General features: G+C 42.4%; 1 protein-coding gene across 8 annotated transcripts in view; it reads left to right on the top strand.

Moving 5' to 3' along the window:
• The window catches only part of CHID1 (chitinase domain containing 1), a 127,120-nt gene that overhangs the window by 95,007 nt on the left and 6,214 nt on the right, over positions 1–25,899 (top strand). For 6 of the 8 annotated variants that reach the window (XM_083757181.1, XM_083757179.1, XM_083757184.1 and 3 more), the window contains 3 exons: positions 457–537; positions 2,048–2,090; positions 2,469–2,719. In XM_083757181.1, coding sequence (XP_083613307.1) covers positions 457–537; positions 2,048–2,090; positions 2,469–2,567 — 223 coding nt within the window. In that variant the 3' untranslated portion in view covers positions 2,568–2,719. Of the gene's footprint in view, positions 1–456; positions 538–2,047; positions 2,091–2,468; positions 6,596–9,606; positions 9,735–25,899 lie in introns of those variants that run through there. The other 2 variants (XR_014568510.1, XR_014568508.1) reach the window with 2 other exon arrangements.

The raw sequence follows: 25,899 nt of genomic DNA on the forward strand, positions 1-25,899 counted from the left end.
GGCGGCTAACACCAGTAAAATTACAGTAAAAACATACAGTCATACCTCGGGTTGAATGTGCTTCAGGTTGAGCGCTTTCGGGTGGCGCTCTGCGGCAACCCGGAAGTAACGGAGCACGTTACTGCCTGGTTTCGCCACTTGCGCATGTGCAGACGTTCAAAATGACATCACACGCATGCACGGAAGCAGCAAAATGCGACCCGCGCATGCGCAGACATGCCATCATGTCTTACGTTCCATTCAGGATGCGAACGGGTACCACTGTAATAGGAAAAGAAAAACCAATTTAAAATACAGGTTAAAATGCAATTTAAAATGCAGCCTCATTTTAAAAGTAGCCCATAGATCATATAAATGTGCAGCTGGAAGATGGTCATTTAAAAATATTATGTTACTGTTGCTATATATAAATTCTAGAGAGAATTCAGGAATTCTGTTCTTTTTTTCCTTTTTTAGGTATATAGAAATCTTGAAGGAGCATAAACCTAAGCTGGTTTGGGATGAACAAATAGCTGAACACTATTTTGAATACAAAAAGTGAGTTGCAATCATAAAATGTCCCCCCCCTTTAATATTCATTTGTTTATTTTTATACAAAATTCATGGGAGCAACTGCCTCCAGATTTTACTTTACTCAAAGAAGAGGAATGAAAAACTGTTGTTGTTGTTTTATTGAAAAAGTAGAAAACAGCATAATAATCAGTTCAGCAATACTCAGTGCGATTAGATCAATAGCAGGATTTTGCCACCTTTACAATAGACAAGTGCCACTCCTTTAAGGAAAATAAGAGGATTCAGTGAGGAGTTACTGTGAAACTATCCTTGATTTTAATAGCAATCCAGTTAAAATTATGCACGTAAATCAGGATACACTTTATTTTGTTGGAAATTAGACACCAACCAATTCTCAAAAAGTAGCTTTCAAAGGGTGACATTAAATGTTGGGTTATTCCAGTTGCTCTGTCTCCACAAGTATATCAGATCCCCCTCCAACCATATGCTGTTCTGGGGTTTCTCCTGACCCCGTTCCCTGAGCCAATTTTAGGGGTCCAGAAGAACATGGTGGGGAAGAGTTGGGGAAAACCCCTACAGCGCAAGGGAAACCCTTGCTTAGGGCGTCCGCTGATGGGGTTCGTTAGGTAAATCCTGCCCAATGTCTCTTGTGGCATACTTAAACTGGCCACTTTTTAATTGCAAGAGCCCCATGTTGGTATCCTACTTGAAAATCACCGCTCCCTGGTTGCTCCTACATGTACTGTTTGCAGCAAACAGCGCCTTTGGGTGCAAATGGCAGTATTAGTGAGCAAACGTAAGCGAGCTTTTGAAAAATGTGAATAACGTGTAGCTTGGCCCTAAGCATGTCCTCAGAGAATTGAATGCCAAGAGACATTGAATTTAAGCAGTGCAGGTTGGGGTGAGGGTCTACCATTTGCCTTTAGATCCTTTTAAGACCACAACTCAGAAAAAGAGTGAAACCTTATCTGTGGCATTCCACCACGTGCCCCTTTCTGAACAGTTGCTCATCTCCTTGCTTTCCATTAGGTAGTGACCACCTATATAATGGTTTGACCAAAGCACTTTCCTCTTCCACCTTCCCACCCCCTCACTTTAGATGGATTTTGGCTACCCACACGGCAGAAAAGTATGTCCACTTGTGAAGCATCTCATCCGCAGTCACTGAGAAGTCTAGATTCTAAACTAAATGCAAAAGCCAAGAAATGAAATCATGTTTAAACAACTTATGCTCACCTTCAAAATCCTTTGTCCTTCAATCAGCCATTGATTATACTAGAAGCTGCTTTTGGACAGCTTTGCTAGTTCTGAGTTTTTTTCAGCCTGCAGGCTCCTTAAAGTACAGTCTCTGTCTCTGTCACTCTTTCTTAGTATGAACTTCTTTATTTTATTGTACAAACAACCCATAATTCTTTGTCTCTCCCTTCTCTGTTCCCTGGAAAGAAACAATTTCACGGTGGGATAAAATACACAAGATATATGTCTCATGATAATATCAATTTTCATAACTGTTTTCTCTTTTTGTGCTTTGTAGAAGTAAAGGAGGCAAGCATGCAGTCTTCTATCCAACTTTAAAGGTATGCACCCTTCTGTTTTGGAAACAAAAAGGAACATGGCCAAAGGCTCAATCTGATTTTAATGGAGTTGGAATGCATCCAAAGCGCGAGTTTATTTTATATACAGTTACTCCAAGGCAGGATGTATACATTAGCTGAATAAATTGGTTGCACATTACATTCTTCTGTTTGCTAGGAATAAATTGTCAGATTACTTAATGACAAAAATTCAAGGCAAATGCTGTTTAGTTTAATGGCTTCTTATGAAATAAAATGAAAGGTATTTATGCTGCTTAGTTTTTGTTTCTGTGCAACGCCCCCCCCCCACCAGCTGATCAGTTCATAATGTCTATATTCAGCAAAATTAATTATCCTTCATGTGTCTCTTGTGTTTTGCAGTCCATCCAACTGCGGTTAGAGCTTGCAAAGGAACTGGGCACAGGAATTGCCATCTGGGAACTTGGCCAAGGACTGGATTATTTTTATGACTTACTTTAAAAATATGACATCCTTTTTTTCATTGACATTTCATCTTCAATCAACTGGAGCTGGAGGGGGGTGCAGGATGGATTTTTTTGTGGGGAGGGGGGCAATGTAATTTATATGGAATCAGTTTCAAATTTTCCCAATAAAGAGTATCTTTTGAGTTACTGCGCTTCATGTAGTGCATGGAGATGGGTTAAGTAAGGAGAGCTGCCGACTCCAGTGTTCTGACAAGGTTACAGGAGAGTTGACTACAGCGAGAGGAGGTAAGAGGTATTTATTTTACTGGTTCTTTTTTCATGTTTAAAGCTAAGTCAGGGTGTAACACTTGCAAGCCGATGCTTGGCATTCAGTGGGACCTACTCACAGGTAAGGAAGCATAAGATTCCAATCCCTGCAGTTGCACTTTAACTGATTGGATAACGTATGTGATGAGAGATGTCAGGAGGGCGGCAACCTGTTGATTCTCCCTTTACCTCATGCTGGCTTTTGAGTCTACCATCCGTGGATGACACACGGATCTTCGTTGATCCAAGTGACAAACCTGGCTGTTCCTCTGGAAATCACAATCAACCACAGCATCCTTCTGACGGCTCTGGGAGTTGGTGGCATGGTATTGTGGTGCTTCTACTTCTACTTGCAGACTGATTTGCAGAGGGTTGCACAGGGGGACTTCTATTTGGCCACCTGGTGCTTGTGCTATGGGCTTGCACAAGATGCCAGAAGGGATTCCTCGAGGCCACCTGGGGATTTGGGAGTGCAGTACCACCAGTGTGCTCTTGACACCCAGCTCTGTTTTTCCTTGGCATCTGAGTCAGGAGAGGCTGTGGAAGTGCTCAGCTGCTTCCTGGATTTGATAAGGGGCTGGTTTTAGGTCAGTAAAACTGAATCTTAACCCCAACAAGATAGGGGTCCTTGGGGTTGATAGTTCTCAGGTTCACACAGATGGTAGGCAAATAGTTCTGGATGGAGTTGTCCACCTCTTGAAGGGTCAGCTTGCAGGTGCTCCTTGGTCCAGCTTTGTCTTTGGAGGCCCAGGCGACCTCTTTAGCATGAGATGCCTTTCACTGGTGCATCAGCTGCAGCATCTGCCAACATCCCAACTGGAGTAGTGCGGTGTGTTATTTGTAGAGCTGCCTCCGAGAATGGTTTGGAAGGCTCACTAGTGCTGGATGCAACAACCAGTTTTGACTGGCACTGCTTGCATGGATGGTATCTGGCCAGTTTTAAAAGAACCCCACTGGTTGTGCATTCATTTGTGGGCCTTATTCAAAGTGCTGGTGTTGCTTACTTCCAAATGTCACCTCCATCAGAGATTAGGGTTTTGTTAAAAAAAGGGGGCAAGAACTAGCACCTCAACAATGGATTATCCTCCCTAGCAGATATGCCTTGTGCCATCTTTGCCATCCTTTAAAAGCCAGGCAAAAAACCTTTTTAGTTACCCAGGCATTTCAAAGCATTTTTCTGTCTCAATTATTTTAGACCTACTATGCTTTTACACACCTTTTAGCTGCTGGTTTTGTTGTCACTTTTTATTGTTGCTTTGTTTTTCTGCAAACGCCCTTGAAACTTTGGATAGAAGGTGGCATGTGTATTTATTTCTTTTTTATAGTTCTTTTATTACCTTTATATCACTCCTTTCTTCCACCATGGAATCCAAGACAGCTCACGTGATTCCCAGGTGGTTACCTATCCAAGCTTTGGCCAGACCCAAACCTGCTTAGATTCAGCAAGGTGGTGGTCTAATGGACCTTCAGATCACAGTAACTAAAATAATTTCTGTGCAGAGAAGTTCACAGGCCAAGAAAAAGCCCCTGGGGAAGAGACAGGCTGAACAGGTTGGACGCACTAATAACTTTTAGCATTTTTAAATGCTTAAATATTCTGCTATGGGGTTGCATTCCTTTACTGCTTAATTTAAAGCTTTCTTTAAGAAGAAATGTTCCTCATATGCTTATTGCATGTATTCATTCAAAATAAAAAGCGCTTTTAAGTGAAGAAGCGTGAGTGTCTGATACCACTGCTCAGAGGGAATGCTAGGAATGTGATTTCACAGAGAGAGGACAGGAATATTGTACACCACCAGAGACATCTATGAGGTCGTACTTAAAGACCTGCTGATGTTCCCATTTCTACTCACAGCACTTGCTAAAATAATGGTGGTACTTTTGTCCCCACCCCACTAATTAATCTCAGCAGGGAGCTTGCCTACATCTGCTGTCTTCAAGCAAATAAATCCTCTGCAATCCAGTGCTGATTAAAGTCCCATTGATTTTCACCTCTCTGATTCACTTCTGGAGCCTCTTGACTCCATGTGTATTATAAAGTATCCCACAGCTTTCCTAATCAGGCCCCTGCCCCACTTTGCTGTATCAATACAGCTGTAATTTGCCATGTGGATCTTTCTATTCATTTAACCTGAAGGTTGCTGGTCCAGTCAAAAGGAATTTGAAGTAATAATGGGGGACAGAGGCAGCAGTGTGCAGAGGTAACAGGATCTCCCGGGAGGTGTGCTGTCTTCCAGGTGCAAAGAGTCATGATGTGAAAGAAAAGTTGCCATGTCTTATAAAGCCCATTGACCACAACCCCTTCCTTCTGATTCATGTAGGTACAAACGATATTGCCAGACACAGCCTTCGACATATGACAAGGGCCTATGAGACTGTGCAGGAAGCTGAAGGGCCTTGGGACACAAAAGTGGCTTTTTCAACACTCCTTCCTGTTGAAGGTCAGGGCCCAGGAAGAGAGAATAATTAAACCACTGGCTGCGCAGGTGGTGTCAGGAAGAGTTTGACTTCTTAGACCATGGTCTCTGCTTCCTTAAGGAAGGCCTTCTGGCAAGAGATAGACTGCACCTCACAGTGATTGGCAAGAATGTGTTTGCTAAAAGTCTCGCAAACCTGATCAAGAGAGTTTGAAATTAAATCCTATGGGGGCGGGGAGAGACAATATTACAGACGACAGGGAAACACCTCATACTGGGGATAATAGCTTCATTGATGCACAGAAAACTGAGGTAATGCTCCAGAAACCTGCTAAAGGGCAGGAAACTACAAGAAATCAGCTGGAGGGAATGATTTGTGGTTTCAGTTATCTCTATGCTAATACACAGAGTATGGGAAACAAGCAAGGTGAATAGGAGCTCTTTTTATTTGTAGCTTTTTACAGTTTTATATATACATATCATATTTTCATCCTTATATATAATGAATAGGAGCTTTTAATACAGGATGGCAGATGTGACCTAATACTATTAATGCCTATTAATAGTGAAACGATCCCCCTCTCCTCTCCCCACATGCTATTCAAAGGGATCTCCTGACACACACCTCTGACCCAGTTTTGGAGGGTGCAAGAGGCATGCGTCAGGGAGGAAAGGGGGAAAATCCCAGTTCCACATATCCTTGTGCAGAGCATCTGCTGACAGGAGTCATTAGTTAAATCCCACCCAATGTTTCTACATTTGCACTGTGCTCTCCTATCCCCATACAACTTGGGAACAATCTCTGCTGTGGGTCAGGCAGGAGGGAAAAGTGGTGGTAATAATGATGCCTCTGTAGGGGGTTCCCCCTGCCAAAAAATTTAAAAACTTGGGAACAACTAGGGAAAAGGTGGTTATTATATTATAATGTTTTAAACTAACATTTATTCAGAGTAGACCCACTGAAATTAATGGACACGATAAACTTACAGGCATTCATTTCAATGAGTCTACTCTGAGTATAGATTAGATGATTACAGCCCAATGCCTTTGCACTGGTCTCCCCCAACTCCCAACCTGGCAACAAGAAAAAGATGATAATTCCCAGGCTAAACCTTGCATGTCATTCCTTTTGCCTTACCCTTCCAGATTTGTTCCTGATTGGCTCTCCTGGATTTGTTACTGTTTTCCTGTGTTACCTTCATGCTTCTTTCAGCAACTTGTTCAGACTGTTAAGTTGAACCCGTAATATAATGCTGCAGTGTAGAGTGTTCCTGTTCAGGATTGCATCCCATCAGCTATGCCATTTTTCTGGATACTCAATTCTGTTTCCCTGGTCCAGGTAGGGCTTATTTTTCTTCTCCCCTTGTGTTTTCCCCACTTAAAGGTTTTTGTACATCTGCCAACCTTGAAGCTCCTCTGAACCTGCCAGTTTTGGAATCGTAAGGACTGGCAATTGGAGAATGAGTTTGTTGTTAGCGTATATGGTCGTTTATTCTGTTTGCAATCTGGATGGCAGATCATATAAATTCTGAGTGTGTTACTTATACTTTGGAATTTGTTCTGCTTTTAATATGCTATTTTGCAGAGTGCTCACTTTGTGTTAGATGTTTATGTTCAGTTCATTTCCCCTTCCTCTGGTTTGTTTGCAATCTGATGATCAGTGTGCATGAGTTTCATTTGCAATGTGCACAAGTTTGATGAGGTGCGCATCAATCTGTTTTATTTGGGTTCTCAAATGTGCTTGAAAGGAGGCAGTTTTGTTGGTGGCAGTGTCATAGTTGGAATTACTTATTTGCAGGAGTCTCTTAACAATGTACAGCAGAACATCCACTTAATTAAAAACAAAAGCAAACGAAACACCTTCCATGATTGCGAATGGACTTTATAATCTTCAATAGATCTCGGAGAAATGAAGAACTAATAATTGACTGGACTAGCAACATACAAGGACTAGATCATATTGTAGCTGGCCAGCTAAATTTAGGATTGCCTTGTAAATTCAGCTGGTAGAGTCTTACCAGAACATAGCGAGCAAGAACTGTGGGAGTGTTCATGAGGCACCAACTGCTACTACTATGTCTGGTTCCACATTTAATTTCAGGACTGCCCTTTTTCCAGACATCAATTAGACAATCTCTCCTGTATACACAAGAAGGATATTGAATGGGGGAGAAACACAATAAGCACCACCACATTAAGCAGTCACAGAGATGATTAACATGTGTAGTTGATGTTACCTACAAGTCCACGGCACAGGAGCCTGACAGGCTAGTTGAGGTAAATTTCTTCTCCTCTTGACTTTCAATCTGTGGTTTCTTTCAGCTAAGTGCCCAGACTGCATTCCATTTGTTTCAAGCAAGAGCAGATGCATTCTCCCTCAGCTCTTATTTGTTCATTTTCTTATTAAATTGTGTATCCCCACTCCCTAGGAGTGCTCTTTTTCAAGGTGACTGTCAACCTGGAATAGGGCCTGAGTAATGCAGTTCAGGGCCTTGGACAGGGGGGATTGACAGAAGGGGAAAGGACAGGTTTCAACTGCCACTCTAAAATTCTGTTCTCCTACCAACTGTAGGTGAACAGCAATAGCAACCTTGGGGGTTAAGTTTGAAATTTTGGAAAAAGTGCTCTGGCCGCGCACTTACAAAATGGCTGCTATCAGGGCACAGCATAACACCAAACAGCTGCCACATCTAAAGGGACAGAAAAGGGACCACAAAATGGTGTTGGCCTGCTCTTCTCCATAAACGGAGGAAGAAAAGTCCCTATATCCCTATGTCACAGAGCTCTTGGCACGTCTCTGTTCTGAACATAATAAAGTGTTGGTGTCCAATCCTGGCATCCTGCTAAATGTGGGCAACTTTAAGGTGGTCTGCTCATTTTAGGAGAAGCTGACCTAGAACAAACAGGAACTAAGCAGACTCATTTGATCTGCCCAACTTTTGGTTCCTTTAGGCCAGACTTCCTCAGCATCGTGCCCTGCAGAAGTGGTTGGACTATGGCTCCCATGGCCGTGCTGGCTGGGGTTGAAGAAAAAGGGCCCTCAGACCAGCTTGTAACTAACTGTAAGCCGACTAAGTCCACAATAACAGCACCCAGAATCCTTCTTTGGAAAGCCTCCTGCTCCTGGGCCCCCAAAGCCCTCTGAAATCTCCAGAATTTTACTGGGTAGAAACATTCTACTCAGCCCTACTAGAAACCACCAGCTTATTTGTGGGTGGCTCCACTTCATTTCCAAGCTGATAGGCTCTTGTGGGACGCGGGTGTCACTGTGGGTTAAACCACTGAGCCTAGGGCTTGTCGATCAGAAGGTCGGCGGTTCAAATCCCCGCGACGGGGTGAGCTCCTGTTTCTCGGTCCCTGCTCCTGCCAACCTAACAGTTCGAAAGCACGTCAAAGTGCAAGGAGATAAATAGGTACCGCTCCGGCGGGAAGGTAAACGGCAGTGGACTTTCATTATCTTCCCTGCATTTAAAAATATGAAGACAAAGGACTATCAACACCACAGTGTAGCACAGGAAACTTTTGCTGTTTGTTGAAATGATTAAAATGTTTTATACCAGTGGTATAAAACTCTAAGATGATAGAGCATTTTGTCAAGTTAAATATAAATTATAAGTAAGCATTATTTGTCTGAGGGAAAACATTGTGAGAATGCAGTTTTGCTCAATACTGTTATTAGGCTGTTCCAAATTGCTTGTGTTAGCAGTTAGGCATTTAAGACGGGACAAATCAGCTGTAGAGCCAAAATAAGCCTCTGCTTTTCTTAATTAAGCTTTTTTTAATTAAGGGGGGGGGAGTGGAAGGGACTGCACAGATAATCAAGCATTTGAGACAGCCTTGTAATGAGTTGGCCTATAGATCCACCTTTCTGAGCTTTCCCAACCTTGTGCTCTCCAGATGTTATTAAAACCCCATCATCCCTGGCCATTGGCCACATTGGCTGGGGGGTGAGGAGCACTGGGAGTCCATTCATAAGTGGAGGGCACAAAGGTTTTTTAATATCTAGGTGATATCTGGTTCCGAGGGACCTTTTAGCTTTTCTAATCCTAAGAAGAGCCCTACTGAGTTAAACCAAAGGCCTTTTGAGTCCAGCATCCTGTTGGCCAATTAGATGAATGTGGAAAGCCCATGTAACAAAACAAAACAAAAACAGGAGTTGATTTATCAGTATGTCAGTGACGACAAGCCTACTGTGTGAAAACATATCAGAAATGTTAAAGCTGAGCCCCAAGGTTCAAAAGCTAGTCTAGCATTGTAGCATACATGTGTGAATCAATAGCAGAGTGGGCATTTGCTTGAGCATTGCAAGGCTCATACCTAGGAGAAACTTGCTTCCTTGTTGCTTTTCAGTTTATGCACGGAGGCCTCAGCCTGTAGCATTGTTGGCCAGCCGATCAAACCAGAAGATCATTGATATGTCTCCCACTGAAAAAGAAAAGTAGAGGCTGGCATCTCTTACACAACACAGAAGCAGAAGGGTGAGTGTTATATGAAAAATGCTATGAAAAAAGACCTTTCAGCCACATTTTAAATTTTAACAGGATTTATATAAGTGGCAACAGCTTACTTTTTAGCCTTAAGGGCTTGGGTAACAACAGATAAAAGCTTCTGAAATGTTTATTGTCTCTCTCCTTCTTTTTTTAACCTTATCTATACAGAATTAATGACTCTTTCCTTTGGAATCTTACCTTGAGTGCCTAACAGATATCTCTTAGGGCTTTGGGAAATGTGTTGATAGGGGCTTCATACCCAAGGACTTTAAAGTACAATATAAATCGCAGACTGCCCCCCCTTCCCTCCCACGAATATTGCTTTTAACCTGAACCCATCAGCTTCTACTGCAGTGTAGAGGCTTGTTTGGAAACCACTATAACTGTATCTGTTGTGAGGCAAACAGAGCAAAACTGAACCATCTCCCCACTCATATGCTAGCCTGTATCTCTGAAGTAGCCAATAAGTTTTTGGACTACAACACCCATCAGCTCCAGCCCCATCATCAAGGATGATGAGGGACAATGGGTATTGTAGTCCAACAGCATATGGTTGGCACAGCATTGGCTACTCCTTCTCCAGGGGAATTGATTCTATGATTCTGTCTGCTCCATACTCATTTCAGTGACAAGAGAAGGAGAGTTTGGAATCTTCCAGGCTTTAAGGCAAGGTGGAAATGTATGGAAGAAGCAGCAGTGGCCCATAGCGTAAAACGATGCTTGCTGGATAACAAGTGTCACCCAGACTGTGTGGACGTGGGGGCATCTCTTCCCACATGGAACAGGATTTTAGATGACAAGCAATGGCATGTGGAAAGAGGGTTCAGATTATGAGAAGTTTGGAGCTGCAGGGTGGAGAGCAGGGATGGTGGTAATTAGGAGCTATGGTGGAACCGAAAAAGGGGTTTTGGCAGACAAGTTGTACATTGGGACCATACGGTTAGGGCTATTTTATAACCTAGCCGCTAGTCTTACTACCTCCTTTATAAAAGCTTGTGATCCCTGTCCATAAACAAATTAGGCTGTGGCTTCTGAATATCTACTGAGTGGGAAGTTTTTCCTTCCAACAGAGTTGAATTTGCATCCATTTTAGATTCTTCCCCCTTCCATTCACTTAACCGTTTAACATTTTCTGCAGCTGTGTATTTTATCTTCCATTGGCATAAATAGCTACACACAGAGATCCTAAGATGGCAGCAGCTGCCATCTTCTAGGTCTCCCTTTGACAGTTCTGAGCCACCCCTGCTGGTCTTTGTGACAAAACCCTCAACCCCCAAAGCTATGAATTTTACAGTAACTCCTGTAACAGGATATGGGTAATGAAATATGAGCACGGAGGAAGGTTGAAGTGTGATGATGGATTGATCCCTCTGAATCATGTCATCTCCGCCAGCTGTTTTGTAACTAAGTGAAGTGACAAGATCATTAATGCGGACATTTTCCTCTAAAAATCCCATCACTATCTTCATTAGCACTGGGTCACTACTGGCTCTCTGCTTTGATTGCTGGTGCTTATTTCAGTTGGGTGGTGAATTTCAAGCAGCTGAGAAATGCTGCGGTGTGTTTGGCGACTGCAGTTGTTAGCAACTTGAGTACAGGAGGAGTCAGGCAACACGCTGCAATCTCAGCGGAATAGATCAGCCAAAGGCCACAGCTAACGGGTAGATTTTGCTGCATGCAATTAACATAATCTGAGCACTGCTTCATGCTTTTTCTTCAACCATTCTCCAAAACATGAGAAGCTGAAGTGAGGGCTAGCACAGTTTTTTATCTGGTATAGATTGAAATGTGGCGATCTGGGGTTTTTTATTTTTAAAAATCCGAAAAGCCCCCATATTCCAGGAAACTAATGAAAAGTTCAGGTCTTCTGGGGCCAGGGGTGAGAAGGGGGTGAGATTCTGGTTCCTGAGAGGGAGAGAGGCTTGTAATCCTCACTCTTGCCCATGCAGTCAACAGTGATCAATAAGGGATGAGTATTGGGGGAGGAAAAGGACGCGGGTGGCGCTGTGGGTTAAACCACAGAGACTAGGGCTTGCTGATCAGAAGGTTGGTGGTTCGAATCCCCATGACGGGGTGAGCTCCCGTTGCTCGGTCCCTGCTCCTGCCAACCTAACAGTTCGAAAGCACGTCAAAGTGCAAGGAGATAAATAGTGTTTTCGTACGCTGCTCTGGTTCTCCAGAAGTGGCTTAGTCATGCTGGCCACATGACCCGGAAGCTGTACGCCGGCTCCCTCGGCCAATAAAGTGAGATGAGCGTCGCAACCCCAGAGTCGGCCACGACTGGACACAATGGTCAGGGGTCCCTTTACCTTATTGGGGGAGGAAAATCCTTGGAGCTTTTGAAGTGTCTCTGTAGTTTAAGCTTTTTCAGAACTGAACATGGGAAGTTGCCTTGCACTGCATCAGGCCATTGGTCCATCCAGCTTGGTATTATCTATACTGACGGGCAGTGGCATTCCAAGACCTCACACAGGGCTGTGTCCCAGCCCTACCCAGAGGTACCTGGGATTTAACCTGGGAGTGTCTGCATGCAAAGCAGACACTCTGCCACTGAGCTACATCTCGCCCTTTCTGCAGTGCTCAGTGAGGCCAGCAGGGAAGCTGTGTTATGTGTTCTCTTATTGCAATATCTGGTGCCACCTTCTGTGCCCAGCTGCAAGCACTGCCATATATCGCTGCCTTCTGTGCACTGTAGATACGATACAGTCTTCGTGAGGGAACTATTAGTGAGAATACTGTATTCTTTATTATGAGGAAGATTGGAATACTTAAATCACGGCAGGTCATCCTTTTGTTTGGAGAAATAGCTGCAGTTCCAGTGAGTTATGTGTTCCGTTGTTGTAATTTTTTTTAGCCAATTGTAATATCTCAAGCTCTGTTCAAATAACTGTTCGCAATGTAGAATTACATTTTGCTTATGTGTGCATGTTTTATTTCCCCGCCCCCACCACACACAGGAGTATCTACAAGGTTGCTGCCATGCAAATAGTAGGGGGACATACACAAAAACTACAGTTTTTCTTGGAGAAAGCTTAGCCTCCCCCTTTCAAGCTAGTTGAGCAGCATTGAAACATAGCAAGTTGTGCTTAAATGAAATAGCTGCCACCCCACATCTGAGCAGAGTGAATGCAAGGCTATTTTCAACTGGAGACATTCAAGCTCTGGGTTCCATCAAAGCTCAGAAGCTGCTTCTCATGGTGTGAAGGGATGAGGCATAGTTGTTGTTTTTTAACATGCAGTTGCTTTGCACCAAATTAATGAAGGTCAAATGGGATGGGCAGTTCACTCTGTTTCTGGTCTATGCTGGTTTCTCATGTCTGTATGTGGTGGTGCTGGTTCTTGTATACTGTATTTCTTTCATCAGATGAAGAAATTAATAGCTAGCATATGGAAAAAATGGGGGAGGGGGAGATACAAAACACAAATGGTCATGTGCCCTAGGTGTAAAGTTAACCTGGTTCATTCTTAAAAATAAACCCATGGCTTGGTTTTCTATAGTACTAGGGATTCAGGTAATAGATGTACTTCATACATCTTCATACTGATGAGTGATCAGTCCCTCTTTCTGCATTGCAAAATAAATTGCAAAAGGAAGCGCTGTTTGGAAACAGCATCAAGCAAATTTAAAAAGGGGAAGAAATAAACCAGAAATGGTTTCTGTGCAGAGCATGCAATCAGCCAGAGAAATTAACTCCTGCATGGGGTCATAAAGTCAAAGACCACAGCTGGTTCAAAAATGGCTGAATAATTGGCCCGTAATAACACTTATGATTGTGTGCCTTAGCGTAATATAATCAAGACTCATGCTTGAGGGGTTTAGCTGATTGGTGTCAGAGTGAATGATCCTGCTTTTGCATCCCATTTCTAGGGTTGTTCCAATGCCTCTAGAACCTTGGCAGTTTTCTAGTTGTACCTATGGAAGATTCTTGGACATGATTGTTGGAAAAAACCTATGAAAGTGTAGATTTATGACAAAAAGGCTTTTAACTGCTTATAAAATTAAATGCAACAAAATGTGTGTAGCAGGGTAGGTTTTATATTATTAAAATGGGACTTTAGTTATTTATTTATTTGGATGTATATTCCACTAAATAAAAAGACCTTCAGGGAGGCTTTCAATAAACAATAGTGTTTTTTTTAAAAAAAATCCATAAAATGTTAACACTGATTTAAAACCCAGTTAAAACTTTAAAGTGATACATAAGCAGTAAAATGAGCCTGAATGTTTGTTAACCTCTCCCTCCAAAAACTTCTGGAGTCGAAACATCTTGATGAGTTTTCTGTAGGTGTATATGGAATGAGTCTGGCAAGGATTTCCAGAGGGAGGGCATCACCCATTGAGAAAAGCCCAGCCCCTCTCTTTAATCCTTCCTGAGAAGACTCCTGTGTCGGGATAAGGTCAGGCTTGCCCATTTGCATTGTCTAATAGAACTCAATGGGAGAACAAAATCAACCCGTATCTGCATAAGCACCTTGGGTTACATTTCCTTCATCACATTAGAAAAGCCTTTTCCAGTCCAGGTCCCCAGATATTGTTGGACCATAACTCCCATCATCCTGACCACTGGCCATCCTCACCACTGGCTGAAGGGAGATGTAGGCCAACAACATATGGGGACACAAGTTTGCAGAAGGTTGGGCTATTAAGAACAAGCATCAGATAAATTGAATCACCATGATAAAACCAAAGATCTGTCTAGCCTGCCTTTTCCAGACAAGCCTCCCTAGGAAGGGAGTGCCGGGCACAGCTACTAATGAAAAAAAAGTGCTAGAATGTGACAGGGCCCAAGAACAGGTACAGTGGTACCTCGGGTTACAGACGCTTCAGGTTACTACTCCACTAACCCAGAAATAGTACCTTGGGTTAATTACTTTGCTTCAGGATGAGAACAGAAATCATGCAGCGGCAGCGGGAGGCTCCATTAGCTAAAGTGGTACCTCAGGTTAAGATACCTCAGGATAAGAACATTTTCAGGTAAAGAATGGACCTCAAGAATGAATTAAGTTCTTAACCTGAGGTACCACTGTACTTATCTATATGGAATTCTGGCTGTGATGAGAAATCAGTGCTTCAAATGGAATATGCATACAATAGGTAGGTTGTGTTTGTGAGACAATTGTGTAGGGAGCCTTAACTGTGTTTATTATGATATTGTTATTTATTGTGTGTAAGCCACTTTGAGATTCATTTGAATGAAAAGTGGCATAGAAATATAATAAATCAAATCAACCTGGAGGAAAGTGATGAGCTAGTGGAGGCAGGGCTTGGCAGCACTCTCTGTTGGCATGTGTGCTTACACGTGAGTAGAATTAATGCCCAAATAGGGCTAAGATGCCTGGATAACACTTTACAGAGCTGATTTGTGTTTTTGAAACTTTTTAGAAGTCTAAGCTTTCTGTGATTTACTGCTCTTGGTGGATGTGTGTTGTATGTTTTTGTTTTTAGTATGTGTGTGTGTTTATTTGTTGCCTTATTCAGGCAATAAGACTGTGGGGCTTGTAGCAAATTCTGAAAGTTACAGGGTGAACTTTTCTTTGACCATCAGTATTCTGCAACACAGGCATCAGATAACTTGACTTTAAAATTTGAATGCTCTTTGGTGGTCCAAAGAGCAATGCCGATGGATGTCATGCAGCGTGGCTGGAGCCACTGACAGAATAGGATGATATTGATGCAGTAACCCACTGCATGCTAAAATGTTATCTGAACCTGTGAAAAGTTTGAAAGTAGCTCAAAGCGTTTTTTTTTATCAGTGTTCTTTTTCCTTCCTTCTTTTTAAAGTTTCACAAATGCCATGCATAGGCTGCACACATTCAAATACAAAGAAAGGTTTCTTAGACTTCTGAAGACACTCTTCTACTAGTAGCAATGCCCGTTCAGCCTGCAGTCTCCAGAAAATAGTCCCCCCCCCCCCCGCAAAAAAAAATCCCAATAGAACCACACCATCCCTCCATGCCCTTTTATGCACTTTTCTTTATCCCAACTCTGGGCATGATGTTCCCTGATTAGCTCTCCATGCTTCTTCCCTTAGTGATGTCCTCTTTATCACTACCCTTGGAAGCCAGTGGGATCCTAATACTGGCTGAGTAGCTACAAGCAATAGCAGGATTAGCTCACTGGAGTAGGAATTAGGGCCGTGCAGCAAAGGGGGCTAAGAACATACTACTTTTAGATGTTAGGTGTTAGAACCAAGACGTAGTTTGATGGCAGGGTTTCAGGGTTTAGTGCACGATGGTCAGTCATGACAGCAGCCCCAGTGACCACATGCCACCTTCACTTGCACACGATTCACATATTGTACGCTTGTTGAATGTAACATGATTGCCACTCCTGATAGTCACTTCCACTGCACTGCATTAAGGTAGGGCTGCCATACATCTGGAATTTCCCGGACGTAACCAGGATTCGTCTGTTGAAAATGGAGTCTAGGCATAATTTTCAAAAACTGGCAAAAATGTCTGGTAAAAACTTCAAGTTTGGGGGGGAAGATTTTGCAAAAAAGGCTCAGCAACTTTGCCCCCCCCAAAACCCCCAGAACTTTTGTGTCCAGATTTTCACTTTTTGAAATATGGCAACCCTAATTAAACCAGTGAAGGAAAGCGCTCTAAATGACTCCTCTATAGGGTATCCTATGGGTCTTTTGACTTACTCAGTTTTCTAGCTTACCTCAACTTGCAGAATACATCTTAGAAGGGTTTCCGTGGCAAATAGTAGAGACAGATATGTCTCTCTTATTGGGCACTGGTATTTTTTCAGGCATAATTAGATTAGAATGCATAACACAAATCTGATGGGGCTCGCTTGTGAACTCACTAGTTTAAGCATTCATTCTCTCTTTTACTCCTTGTACATACAAGAGCTAAGTTCATTTTCAGCCGCAAGCTTTCGTTTATGGGAATTTGCCCTCCTAAGTGTTGCATGGTGTTAAATTTACTTCTAGTATAAACAAATTAACAAAACTGATGCTGTGCATTAGAATCTGGTGTTGTAATTCTCTTAAGTGTTAGGCATTTATTGATTTGGTTGCACATTATGCTTCGTGTTTGACCCGTTGGAAGTTGAGGAGCGTGCACTTGGAGGGTTTGCCTTGAAGGGTTAATTTCATTTTGTTCCTATTCCCAGCAACTGTCAAAGGTGTTGAAACATTGGGTATTTATCTTCTTGATAAATGCTGCCCATTTGGATTTGATCAGAGCACTTTCAATTTATTCCTGCCAGGGTGAAGTTAGACATCAAGATCTAGAGCGATAGGGAAAAGGAATTCCATTATGACAAGAAAGGTCTACCAAACCTTGTCTGGAAGCAAACAGAGGGATGGGACAGCAAATTCAACTTGGCTGTTGCTGAATGTAGATTATAAAGCAGTTCAATAGTTGAGAAACCAATAAAGAAACACAAGCGTTATCTTACTTCATTTAATGTGCCGTAGGTTGTTCCTCAGCGATAGGTTATCAAAGTAATTATTTTCTTGGGCTTACATAAGTTACATGTGATTGTGTCAATTCACATATTGAAAGGTTTACTCTATGAAAGTAATTTGGGGGAGATTTTAGAATATGTTTCCCAGTTTGAAACTGTTATTAGCACACTTTGATTTTAGTTACAATTAAAGATTCTAAGAAATATGATGCCATAATTATTCTGTTATGTATTATAATCATGATTCCCACTAAAAGCTTTGGGGATAATAGCAACTTTTAAGATCAACACTTTCTGAAGAGCCAAGGTTATTAAGTTTTCTTTCTCGAGTTTGGTTTAATTGTGATTATCCTCCTAGTGAGCCTTCATGCTGATATGATTCCATAAAACTTGCATGGAAGTTCTTCAGTGTTGCCTGTTTATATATGAGATTGCCAGGTTGTTATCCCTCACTTTCCTGTGCAATTTTCTGATACCCTTCTTATCTTCCCCCTTTTTTTGCAGTTAGAAAAGTGACACCATGATTGCGCTAGAAAGTGTGGGATAGCAGCCAGATTTTGTGTGAATAAACAGCCTTCCCGATAGCACCCATCGCCTGTTATCTTGTAAGCAAGGACTGGGCTTTGCAACGTTTTGTTCATTTGCAAGTTTTGTTGTGTTGAAAGGGGACTGTGGGAAGGAATTCAATAGAGAGAGAAAGAGTGAAATGTAAATAGTAAGGATGACCCAAGTTTGACTGAGTTTCCAGATAAGTAATAAATATATTTATTAAGCAGTGACCGGGAAGTATGTGTGGTTTAGACCAAGGTTGGGGAATATTTTTGAGCCTGAGGGCTGGATCAAGAAATGACCCACACTCTAGTGACCCTAAGTGGCAGGTGGGCAGATCCACTCCATCAATCACCAGACTTCATCATGACGTCAGATGACAACTTCAAAGGAGCTCATCGTCAGCGCCAATCAGCTGACAAAAGCTAACAGTGTGCTTGGCTTTGTCCATTTGCAGGAACGGATTGGATTCAAATGTGCCTGCAAATGGGCATTTCTCCTCTGAAGTCTAGCAGAGCTGTCTGTAAAAGAAAAATGTCAGTTTGCAGGCACGGCTTGAATCCAAATAGCACCTGCCCATGGACTAATTCAATGTCAGTGCCAATCAGCTAATAGCTGGTTTAGAGTTAGCTTTGCAGGTCAAACCTGTTGATTATAGCTCCAAGGCCAGAAGAGAGAAGGCCTTGCTCCTGGGAAACGATAATCCAGCCTCACCAGAATATGGAAATGTGAGTAGGGCCACAGTGGCAATTCTTTAAACCCTGTAGCACAGGATGTTCATATGGGGGAAGGTGTTCCTTGAAATGATCAGGGCTTAGATCATGTAGAACATCAAAGGTTAGGAAAACCAAAACCAAAAAAGCACATTGAATTAAGGCCCAAACCCAACTGTGTTAGCCTATGTAGGTGTTTCAGAATAGGTACAATATCTTTGCTCCTTAGCTCTCAATCATTTAATAATCTATGGGCAGCAACATTCTGTGCTAACTAAAGTTGGCAGCTCATTCTCTTGTATGTGACCATGTGGATGAAATGAGGCATGATTCATCCATGGCTGGGACATGGGTGGCGCTGTGGGTTAAACCACAGAGCCTAGGACTTGCTGATCAGAAGGTCGGCGGTTCGAATCCCCCGTGATGGGGTGAGCTCCCGTTGCTCAGTCCCTGCTCCTGCCAACCTAGAAGTTCAAAAGCACGTCAAAGTGCAAGTAGATAAATAGGTGGGAAGGTAAACGGCACCTGGTGGTGAACCACCGCTCTGGTGGGAAGGTAAACGGCATTTCTATGTGCTGCTCTGGTTCGCCAGAAGTGGCTTAGTCATGGTGGCCACATGACCCGGAAGCTGTACGCCGGCTCCCTCAGCCAATAAAGCGAGATGAGCGCCACAACCCTAGAGTCGGCCATGACTGGACCTAATGGTCAGGGGTCCCTTTACCTTTACCTTAACCTAGTTTAGTGTTGCAGGAATGATCCTAGGGCTTGCCTGCTTTTTACATACAATATGCGGCAGCAATTGTGTGTGCACATATGGCAGAACAACAACGGCTCCCAGCTCCCTGCTATTGGTGCACTTGCCTTGGGCTGGATTGCAACCGCATTTGCAGCATGCATACATCACATTGCTTGGAATTGCCCCTGGATGTCTAGCTAGTCTGATACGACATGTGTTTGGGCTGATCGTTGGTATTTGCTGAGAGCCCATTGCGGTGCTTTGAAGACCCGACAGCTGGTTGTCATGGTTTCAAGGCACCGTGCACACAAGATGGTTGAATTTTCAAGCCTTGTGGGCAAAAATGCGTCACCTGACATCAGGTGATTTACAGGTGGGCCACTTGGCCAGAACGGGGGAACTAAGAATCTGGCCTGCTGAACAAATGCTGTTGCTCACCTCTGGTGGAGATAGTACTGAGCTTGATGGACCTAGTATAAGGCAGTTTCCTGTGCTTGTCACCCCAGTAAGGAGCTGTCTACATTACATTTCACCTTTTGAGTTAGCCTGCCTTCCAAGAAAATGTCACCTGTAATTGATTCCTGCATTGACTAGGGTCAGATAAAGGAGGGAAAAGTTTGGATTTGGTTTACAGACGTGAGGCTTCTACTCACATAAAACCATCCATAGTCATATAAAGCTGGGAAGTGGCAGCACAGAGGCTGCAAATTTGGCGTTTAGAGTCACAAGGATTCTGAGCTTCTGTCTTTAACAAGCATCCCGTTACCAATATTGATAATGATGGGGCTAATTCATCCTGCCTGCTGCACCTGTTAAAGCAAGTGAGTATACCTGACATAGTCCTTGGCTACTTGCTTTTAGTGTGTCTCTGCAAGATAACTTTTTTTAATGTGGTAAACATTGTCTGTCTTTGCAGTGTGTAGGACTCCTCCATCACACAGAAGTACTTAAGATTAAAGCCTTAATATTTAATAAGCTCTCTATTGTTATATGGAGAGTGTGCCAATGTGAAATTGGGCAGGCAGCTCTGTGGATTAATGGAAATGGGCAGCAGGGTTTAAAAGCCCCCCGTGATAATCTGTAAATATGCTTAGGCACTGTCTCTCTGCAGCACCGCTGGGGAATCCTTCTCTTTCCCTATTTCATGAATATAAATCATCTTTGCAATTCCTGGGCATCATTACCTGCTTGCCATGTGGGATTTTGGGAACATTATTAGTTTGTATGAGGGCATCTGCTCAACCTGAGCATGGATGTAATTCCTTCACCTCCTAAAATCCTGATGCTTATTAAGTGGTATCATGGAAACAATTGTCAGCGAGTTTTAAAAAGGAGAAGGGGTGAGAATGAGTAAAGCAATCTCTGGCACTTTAAAATAAGCAGAGCCACTCACTATGTGGCGACATGAATAAGCAGACAGGCAATCTGATATGAAAGCCGAGATAAATCTAGAGAGATTTGAGGGATATTCAGGATGCATATCAGTTTTAAGCCTTATGCATTGAGTGGTCCTCCCTGTTTATAGCAGCTTCCACTTTCTAGGTTAGACATCCCTGTACTGCCTGGCTTCAGGTAGGGATGCCTATGATACCGCCAAAGAGTAAATGATGCTTTCCAGAATAAATGAACCCAAAATTGCCAATATAGTTCTCAGAACAATTAAATGCAAATTCTCTGCTATGCTTCCACAAGATTACTATGCATATATTTATGCGGAGTGCTGGCACTTTCAATTTACATTTCAATTTTGCATTTAATGCACTGTAAAGCATTGAGCGAAACAGTAGTATCAGAGGAAGTGCCGGCTAAATTAGAAAGAGAAAGCCTTGTGCACCCTCAGCAATAACAATAGAAGTGTCATCTATTATTTCCGTTTATATGCAGCAATATCTCTTCCCGTAAACAAGGCACTGGAGCATTCAATTAATCAATAGAGCAGAATGACTGAATATCCTTAGAGTCTGTTTTCTTTGTTAGGTCTCTGCATGGCAAGTGGTGCGAGGACTGACCAACCCACAGTGGCGGAGGTGGCAGTCCCTGCACTGGCTTCTGCTGTGAATTTGTGAGGAAGTAGTACAGTCTTTGATCTGACTCATGTGGCCTCCCACTCTTTGCTTGTGCTTCCCAGTTGCGCTGTACATCACCATTTCTCTCTTTAAAAAGGTATGATGTGGGTGGCGCTGTGGTGTAAACCATTGAGCCTTGGGCTTGCCAGTCGGAAGGTTGGCGGTTCAAATCCCTGATACAGGGTGAGCTCCCATTGTTTGGTCCCAGCTCCTGCCAACCTAGCAGTTTGAAAGCACCTCAAAGTGCAAGTAGATAAATAGGCACAGCTCCAGCGGGAAGGTAAATGGTGTTTCCGTGCGCTGCTCTGGTTTCGCCAGAAGCGGCTTAGTCATGCTGGCCACATGACCTGGAAAAAAACTGTCTGCGGACAAACGTCGGCTCCCTCAGCCAGTAAAGTGAGATGAGTGCCACAACCCCAGAGTCGCTCGCGACTGGACTTAACTGTCAGGGGTCCTTTAACTTTACCTTTTAGTACAGTCTTTGCCCTGCCTCGTGTGGCCTCCCACTAGCAGAGTTTGTTTTATTTGGTATGTTTGTTTTTTGTTTTGTTTTTAAAATGCTAGGCCTCTGTCCATCTTAGACTGGGAGAGGAAAACATTTCCTATGAAGGGCAATTGACCTATGGGGAATGTTAATTGTGGGGTCTGCAGCCAGTGGTGGGTGCAGTTTACAACATTGCAGGATTGTGTGACTTTTTATTTATATATTCTACTTTATCCCATCTCTACCTCTACCTCTACCTCTCTCTCTCTCTCTCTCTCTCTCTCTCTCTCTCTCTCTCACACACACACACACACACACACACACACATGAAACAGAGGTGAATTACAGTGGGGCTGGGTGGAGTGCAAGCATAGCTCCCAAAGTGTCTGGAGAGCCAGATGAACTGCATCCAGCCCTCTGACCACAGGTTTCTTCACCCCGGGTTTAGAGTCTAGACACTTTGCTAACTTTTCTATTAGCACCCGTGGCAAAGCAGCTGCTTTATGATCCCATCACAAGGTTCTTCTCCCTGTGATCATTGTGAACCTGTGCCTGTTAATATCTGGCCTGCTTATATGCCATTTAGTACTTTTAAAACTCCATTTAGGAGGCCCACAATGTCACGTGTGATTGAAACACATATAACAACTAACATCTCAGCTTGTAGAAGCCTAAGCCAAGGGAAAGCTTGGACCATCTGGATTCCCTGTAAAGGCAGCTGCACCAGATGATTCAGTGGGCAAGGCAATTTTATTCCTCTCCCTGCTGTATCTGCAATTAAAAGATAAGTAGGCAATGTTACCCGGAAGAGGATTGGTTGCCTCCTTCTCCTCATGTCACTGATGTCACAGCACACTGTGATTGACCAAATATGCTGAGAATTTTACCCAGGTTGGGAGGGGGAGAGATGAGACTGGTGTGGGTGGCCATTTGCTACCCTTTGCTATGGCATTAAAAATAAGTTTGCAGCCCTGGTGTGAAAATACCAATTGACTCATTTGCTTGCAGCAGTGTGTTTATAGTAGATCCAAGCATCTTTTCCACAAGCTTAAACATGTAGCAGGAAGATATCACGTAGTCCATGTCCCCTACCCCACTCCTCTGAGTGGGATGCTTAAAAGACTAAGAAAATACTGAATCAAGTGAGCTACTTGGGGACTATGTCTGAGGAGTTAGTGAAGCAAGTTGTTAATCAGAAGAGCATTTGGATGTTATGTAAATTACCAGAAGGTGGCCCTAAAGCTTTATGTTAAGAGTTCAAAAGAATTTTCATAGTGTAATTTATGTTCCTTCAACTCCTCATTCAGCAGAGTGAACTGAATACAAATTACTTCTTAGGTTTTATGAGATGTTTCAAGCCAAGCTTACCAAAGTTAACTAAACTACCTCCTAACAGGCATGGTAAAAAACTGAACCAAAATACAGACATGTGACACAGCGAACATCCCAAAAAAGTAGGCCAAGTTGTGTGATTAAAGTAATACCATAATTTCTCAGGGCACCATCTGAAGAAAATGCGAGGAAATTAAAGAACTGCAAGAAAACTCAAGGAGTTGAAACAGGAGTGTGGCATTCAGTTATGGGAATATCTGTAAAATAAATACATATATTTTTGACTCCAGCAGCAATCACCACCATACCTTATGCATCCTCATCACATTTGAATTGGCTGGGTTCTTTGTTTAATATGTCACCTGAATTTCTTTTTATGGACATGAGAATGTCCGTAAAAAATAAAAGAAGAAAGCAAGAAAATGCAACCAGGTAAAATCAGTAAGACTAATTTGCATGTAATTGATTTAAATGGGGCTAAAGCATGGCTACCTTTGCTTGGCATTAGACGGCCACATTTGCTAACTGTGAAGTGTACATTCTAGGATATTAATCTGATAGTGTTACTTTTTCAATAAAACCATATTTCAGTTTGCTAAAGTGCTAGTTCTAATACTCTCATTGAAACAGCAACAGATACTGAAATTTCAGGACAGAGAACTCTCAGCATTGTTAAGTTTCCCAATGAAAGGATAAGCTTTGATCAGTCTAATGATATGCATATACATTTAGTAGTTTGCATGATACATAGAAGCATTGTGGCATATTTTTCCATGTAGATTACCAACAATTGATTCATTAAAGATAAGAAAGAGCTTTGAGGCAGTTATTGAATTTGTGATAAGGGGAGGGAAAAGCAGCAGAGCAGGTTCTCATAAACTTCCACCTTTTAAACTTAGGAACTGTAAATTTATCAGATATATTTCTGAAGTGCCTTTTCAATGAGGGCCTAAACTAATAGACTTAAGGTTTAATCATTACACTTCAGGGAAATAATAAATAGATACCGAAACAACTGTAGCTTTTAACATCTTCCTTTTATGTTCTACTTTGTACAAAAACTTCATTTTTAATGTTAGCAATGGTATGGCTGCATTGTACATACTAACCATTCTAGACAAAATCTAGCTTTGAAAGATCATGATCAAAGAAGGATTTTCCCTAGGTTAAATGTATGAAATGTAGTTAATACTTACTTGCAGACTAAAACTCTGCTGAGTAGTTTAATAGTATTTTAGCAACATGGGAATTTCTTTAGTTTTTTTTTTAACCTTATCTGCTTGTCTTGTCTGCTTTCTTCCTACCTCTCCTTTGACTTTCTTATTTAAAAGAAACGCAAAATAAATACAGTACCGCTCTAATGCCTCCCATGAAGTAACAATGACCTAGTTGAAAGCCACCCATTGATACTACACCTTAAGCAGATATCTGTTGGATGCCAACGTAATCCCTATGCATTAGATGGTTACAAATTTACTTTTATTATAGTTGGGCAAATGCAGATCTTGATTGAAAACTTATATAGCTGAAGGGTTAAAAGACTGACATTCATATTCCTGCTGATACTCAGAATCAAACCCATTATGCCAATATTTCATGACAATTGTACATGAATACTTCTGGTCATGACCTACATAAGAAGTTTATTTTATTTAAAATTGTGTGATGGAATTATGGAAGTCACATGAAGGAACTCTCTTTTGGCTGAAATTTGTAAAATGGGAAGCAGCCATTATGACCGTGTGATTTCTGCAAGGTATCTGTTTAGGTTTTCACTTGCCACTTATTCTTCAGTACTTGTGTTGGTCAGCATACTTTGGTATTGTGTTAAGGCTGCGTGTCAGGCATGCATTGTGGCTACACTGTGCATCAGTGCTTAACTTTTGAGTTTGATGGACTCCATAACATTTTATTTCTTACATCCTTGTTTCTAATCATACATTGGAAGTGCTGTGAATGATGGCAAGTATTCCACCATGACCCCCTTATTAGACACGGTAGTTTCATTGGTGATGGTGATAACCCAGGAATGAATTCAATGGGAAGTGAAACTGCTGGTGTGAACTGAAGTGAGGGGAAGGGAAGGGCCATGGCACAGTATGGTGTGCATGCAGAGGGTCCCTTGTGCAATCCTTGGCATCTTCAGGTAGGGCCGGGAATGTCCTCCCTCTGAAACCCGGAAGGGGGTGGGGGCTACTGCCTGCAGACAGTACTGAGTTAGCTGGACCAGTTGACTCAGTATAAAGCAGCTGCCTTTGTTCCTATGACACAGTGGAGACACCACTGGTTTTTTTTTACTTACCACTAGTGATGCAAGACTGTTTGGAAATGGAAACTCTTGTCTGCATCCCACAGCAGTTACCCTGCCAACAGTACTCAATCTAGTAATGTATGCTTGCAACTTTCCCCATGGTGATAAATGTATTATTCCCTGGGCACTGCAAATACCTTTGTACCCCAAGGGAAGGCAGAAGCAAGGGAGCCCAGGCCAGGGACTGCAGGTTGCATTAACTCCCAGCTGACATAGGAGGATTCCGTCTGTCTTGGTTTTATAGAATGTATTTGTTTTAGGGCTTAATTTTAAACTGCCTTAGGTGCCTTGACAGAGAGGAAGCATACAAAACAAGCAAATAATGGTGATAGTGAATCATTATTACCTAACATTTTACTTGATGGTTTTGTGTTTGGATGGGAAACCAAATCAGGACCTTCTTTCAAACACCAGCATGTTTAAGTTTATTATAACTTTGTGAAATACTCATTGGGAATCATATTAAAATCATTATTATCTTAGTTGAAACCATGCATCTACAATATAGCAAATGTACCATACTAATGCCAGCACTAGATGTG

The sequence above is a fragment of the Podarcis gaigeae genome, assembly GCF_964106915.1.
Source record: "Podarcis gaigeae genome assembly, chromosome: 1".
Taxonomy (NCBI): Eukaryota; Metazoa; Chordata; class Lepidosauria; order Squamata; family Lacertidae; genus Podarcis; species Podarcis gaigeae.